Below are 4,268 nucleotides of genomic sequence, written 5' to 3' on the forward strand. Positions count from 1 at the left end.
AAAATAAAAACTATTCAAATACCTATCAACAATAGAAGAGCTAAAAAGATTGTGATATACTCATATATTGCAATACTATATAGAAATGAGTTATTTACAATTATATGCAAACAATAGGGATGAATCTCAGCAACATAATGCTGAATGAAAGAAATCAGATACCAAAATACATCCCATGTAATTTCACTGGAATGAAATTTTAAAACAGGCAAAACTATCACAGATCAAGGCAGTGGTTCTCCTGGAGGGGCCGTGATGGCAGTGAACGGAAGGGGATGCATGGGGGCTCCTGGAGTCCTAGGACGGGTCTGCCTCTTGATCTGGACACTAGGGACGCAAGCATGTTCTGGTAAAGTTGCTGAACAGTTAAGATATGTGCACTGGTCTGTAGGTATATTACACTTTCATAAAAGCTTTAACATGCCTTCTATTTTCTCTGTGCTATTGATTCCTTATACCAAATTAACTGACATATAATCTAGTTTTATAAATAAAGCAAATGTTTACTTTGCCCTTTTTTATAATAATTTCAAATTAACATTTTTTTCCTCAATAAGTATAATTTGTTTTCTCATGAAGAAAAATAAGTTTTTATAAGAATTTTTAATTAGTTCCTACTTCAGATATTCAATCTATGTCTACTCCGGGCACGTGGATTATAATTGCCAAGAATCTATTATAGTGATAACATCTGCAGCATGTCCAGCAGTGCCATTAATAGCTATTGAACTAAATTCATGTTTCCACTGGTTTTTATTTTCAAACTTATCATTTTATAATTTCAAAAAAAGCATAATTATCTGAACGTTTATTTGATGGTTATATACTTACCTCTGGATAACTGCTTCATGAATTCTACGATACATGTAGCATTCTACAAACAGCCATGGTGAGTAGAACCACCTTGGTTTTCCATCACTGTCATTTAAAAGATCCTGTTGATGTTCTAGGTACTGATTCCATATGTCAGTATCAGCAAACTTCTCAACCAAGGGGACAATTGGTTTGTCTGTCTGTGATTCATTCCGTAATTTAGAAAGAAGAGAAATTGCTTTCTTTTCAGCTTCTATGCCTTTCTACAGAAATAGGGAAGAAACATTTACACATATTAAAAAATATATAATCTATATATAAATAATTAAATTTTACATATACTTTATATTTAAATATCTATACATAAATACTTCCTCTAGGGTAGCGCATTTTTATGGGCCTAAACTTAAGAAGGAAAGAAATACTATATTACAAAACTACATCTTATGTGTTCACAAACTATTACAAACATTTAAATTTAGAATTAAGTTGAAAATCAAATCACACACACAGATCTCATATCAACATTATCCTGCTTTATCTATTCTGCCAGGTGTTTTTTTTTTAAGTTTCATCTAATAACTAGAGTCCCTTCATTATCTTCAAGTGGAATGGCCATTATCAAAGAGGGGAAACAGCTTAGTATGTTTGTTAAAGATTTAAGAAAATAATTAAAGTCCAAATACATTTCATACCTCTCCATGTTTCTCAAACATTTCATTTTTATGTCGATGCAATGTATCAATAGCCTTGGTTAAGATCTGTGGTATTCTGTCTTTAATTGTAAGATATGCAAACGACCTAGAAAAAGGAATCACATACATAGTGTATAACTTAGTAGCATTGATACTAGAAGATTGGTCATCTTTTAGTTTCTGGGGCAACTCATTTAAATTAAAATTCCTTTTCATACAACCATTATAAGGAAAATCGGCATTGTCTGGCTACCACTATATGAAGACATAGGAAAATCTGACAGCTTCTCTGGTATGTCATCAAAGCTAGGCAGTCTTTGTGCCTCTAGCCCCAGATTCTCCCCGGAAATCTGTTCAATCCTTACCTTTCCCGATCTATTACTTTTATTCTCCTTAATCATAAACTAGTTTAACGATGTGATAGGACAAAAAAAAAAGAATTACTCTAAAACTCAAACAGGTTCTTCTCCCACATCAATTGCTAAGTGACATCATCTACTTAGATGAACAAGGCCGTGGATGTAAAACGGCTTGCAAGACTCTACTGTATTAGAAAAACAAAGATAGTTATGATCCTGCTTCTTTCTTTTCTCTGTCTTAGCCAATTTTAATTCTTTTTAAAGGCTTTTCCTGCTGCCTTCTCTACCTGCACAATGACTCCTTCCACCCTGTTCTGTCCCTAAGCAAAATTAAGGCATGTTACCAGCTCACACTCCCAACCAAAAAAAAAAAAAAAAGGGTTTTCTAAAAGTGTTAAAGAAAGCTAGATAAGGGAAAACTTGAGTATATTTGCATTTAAAAATTAAACGTAGTCGAGTTTAGACCTACAAACACCAAGATTTACAGATTATCATTTTATATGTAATGAAATACAGCACACAGAAAAAAGCAGACTTTAGCCAGTGGTGAAATTCTGTGCAGTTTTTAGAGAGCACAAAACTTAGCTGATCAATTCACTTACATCACCAGAGACAAAGTAAAAACAAAGAAAGTTGACACAATCATTTTGTAAATACCGATGCCCAAACACCTATTCTAACTTTAACTTGGGATCAGCACAATTCTGAAAACTCAAATATCTCCCTGGCCAGTGTGGCTCAGGTGGTTGGTCCTCGCCCAGATGACCAAGATAGGGAGCGTGCAGGAGGCAACCCATTGATGACGGATGTTTCACTCTCTCACTGATGTTTCTCTCTCTGCCTGTCTCTCTAAAAATCAATTTAAAAAAATATAAAAACTCAAATATCTTACTGAAATTTTTAAAATATTGGGTTATACCCTGAGTAACTGAGGTTTCCTCAAAAGACAACTATAAAACGACAAACAGATGCCCAGCGGGGGTGGCTCAGTGGATGAGCACTGACCCACGCACCAAGCTGTTGCTCAGGGCACATGTCCAGGTTGCAGGCCCAGTCCCCAGTGGGGGTGGACAGGAGGTAGCCCATATCCATGTTGATGTTTCTCCCTCTCCCCTTTCTCTCTAAAATCGATAAGAACATTTTAAGTATAAATTTTAAGAAATCAGAAGACGCCGATTCTGTGTTACTTTGAGTAACCTAAAATGGTTAGGTTATAATATGTGTAATAACCATTGTAATCAGAACTTAACGTTTAAACATCACTAGGAGGCCTGGCACAGTGGGTTAGCGTGCTATCCCAATGTGCCAAGGTTGTGGGTTTGACACCCAGTCAGGGCGCATCCGAGAATCCACCAGGGAATGCATCAGTAAGTGGAACGACTAATCAATGTTTCTTTCTCTCTCTCCCTTCCTCTCTGTCTAAAATCAATTTAAAGAAAATGTTTTTTAAAACACTACTAATTCCCTGGGGGGAGAGAAGGAACATTAAGTGAGTTGACACTTGAATCTTCCCAAGCAGCAGATACAAAGCAGTGCTTTGAGGATTGTACTTAGCTGTCAAGTACATATTGCTATTTTTCCAGCTACTGAGAGTCCTCAGAGGCCTGGACCCGGGTGCAGGTACCCTCCCGGTCAGGGCTCGGGCAGTGAGCGAACACTCCCTCCGGCTGCACCCTCCTTCCAGCCGCACCCCCAAGTGCCCGCTGAAAGGGGGTCCACCGGCGTCCCTCTCTGGCCTCCCTGGAGTAGACCGAGGTCACTTTCTTACGAGTGTTCTTGTGTTTTGCAATATGTTGGAAGAAGGGCGTAACTCAAATAGTAAACGTGACCGTTCAATTTATACCAATGGATTTTTTTAATTTTTTTTTTACGGAGTCCACAACTTTACCTGGTAGGATTCTCAATAGCAGGATTATGGCTTACCCTAACCGGCACGCTAGAAGAAACACATTTGTCCATACATCTGAGATTCCTCTGCAGAGAATTTGAACACCACCTCCCGCGCCCCCGTAAAGAATGTGCGTTTATTGAACCATTAAGCCATGCTCCGCAGCACCCAGAAACGGGCAGGAGGGCGTCGCACGCCCCCCATGCCGTCATGCGGGGTAACACCGCGGCACAGATCACCGTGAGGACAAGGGGGCTGCCCGGTGCGAACGGCCGTTGGGGCACAAAGAACGCCGGCAGAAATCCCGCGGGGCCCGGGGTGGCCTCAGCCGTGAATCCAGCCCCTTCTCCGGTCGGGGAGAGGCCCTTTTTCCACCTCATGTTAAAAGAAGGCAGCGGGACAAAATAGAGTACCACGGAACCTATCCCAGAACGGTGAAGGGAGAGCGAAGAGAGTTGTCCTGATCAGGTATAGCACCGCGTGACAGCGCGGCGGAATGAGCCACCACCGAGG

The 4,268-nt window shown here is 39.6% G+C and overlaps 1 protein-coding gene across 1 annotated transcript in view; it reads right to left on the reverse strand.

Moving 5' to 3' along the window:
• The window catches only part of LOC102440550 (coiled-coil domain-containing protein 170), a 97,178-nt gene extending 93,403 nt beyond the window's left edge, over positions 1-3,775 (reverse strand). The window contains 3 exon segments of the mRNA XM_023743643.1: positions 832-1,076; positions 1,509-1,614; positions 3,756-3,775. Of these exon segments, the coding sequence (XP_023599411.1) occupies positions 832-1,076; positions 1,509-1,529 (266 nt within the window). The 5' untranslated portion in view covers positions 1,530-1,614; positions 3,756-3,775.
• Positions 3,776-4,268: the final 493 nt, after the last annotated feature.

Source organism: Myotis lucifugus, unplaced genomic scaffold (assembly GCF_000147115.1).
Source record: "Myotis lucifugus unplaced genomic scaffold, Myoluc2.0 scaffold_405, whole genome shotgun sequence".
Taxonomy (NCBI): domain Eukaryota; kingdom Metazoa; phylum Chordata; class Mammalia; order Chiroptera; family Vespertilionidae; genus Myotis; species Myotis lucifugus.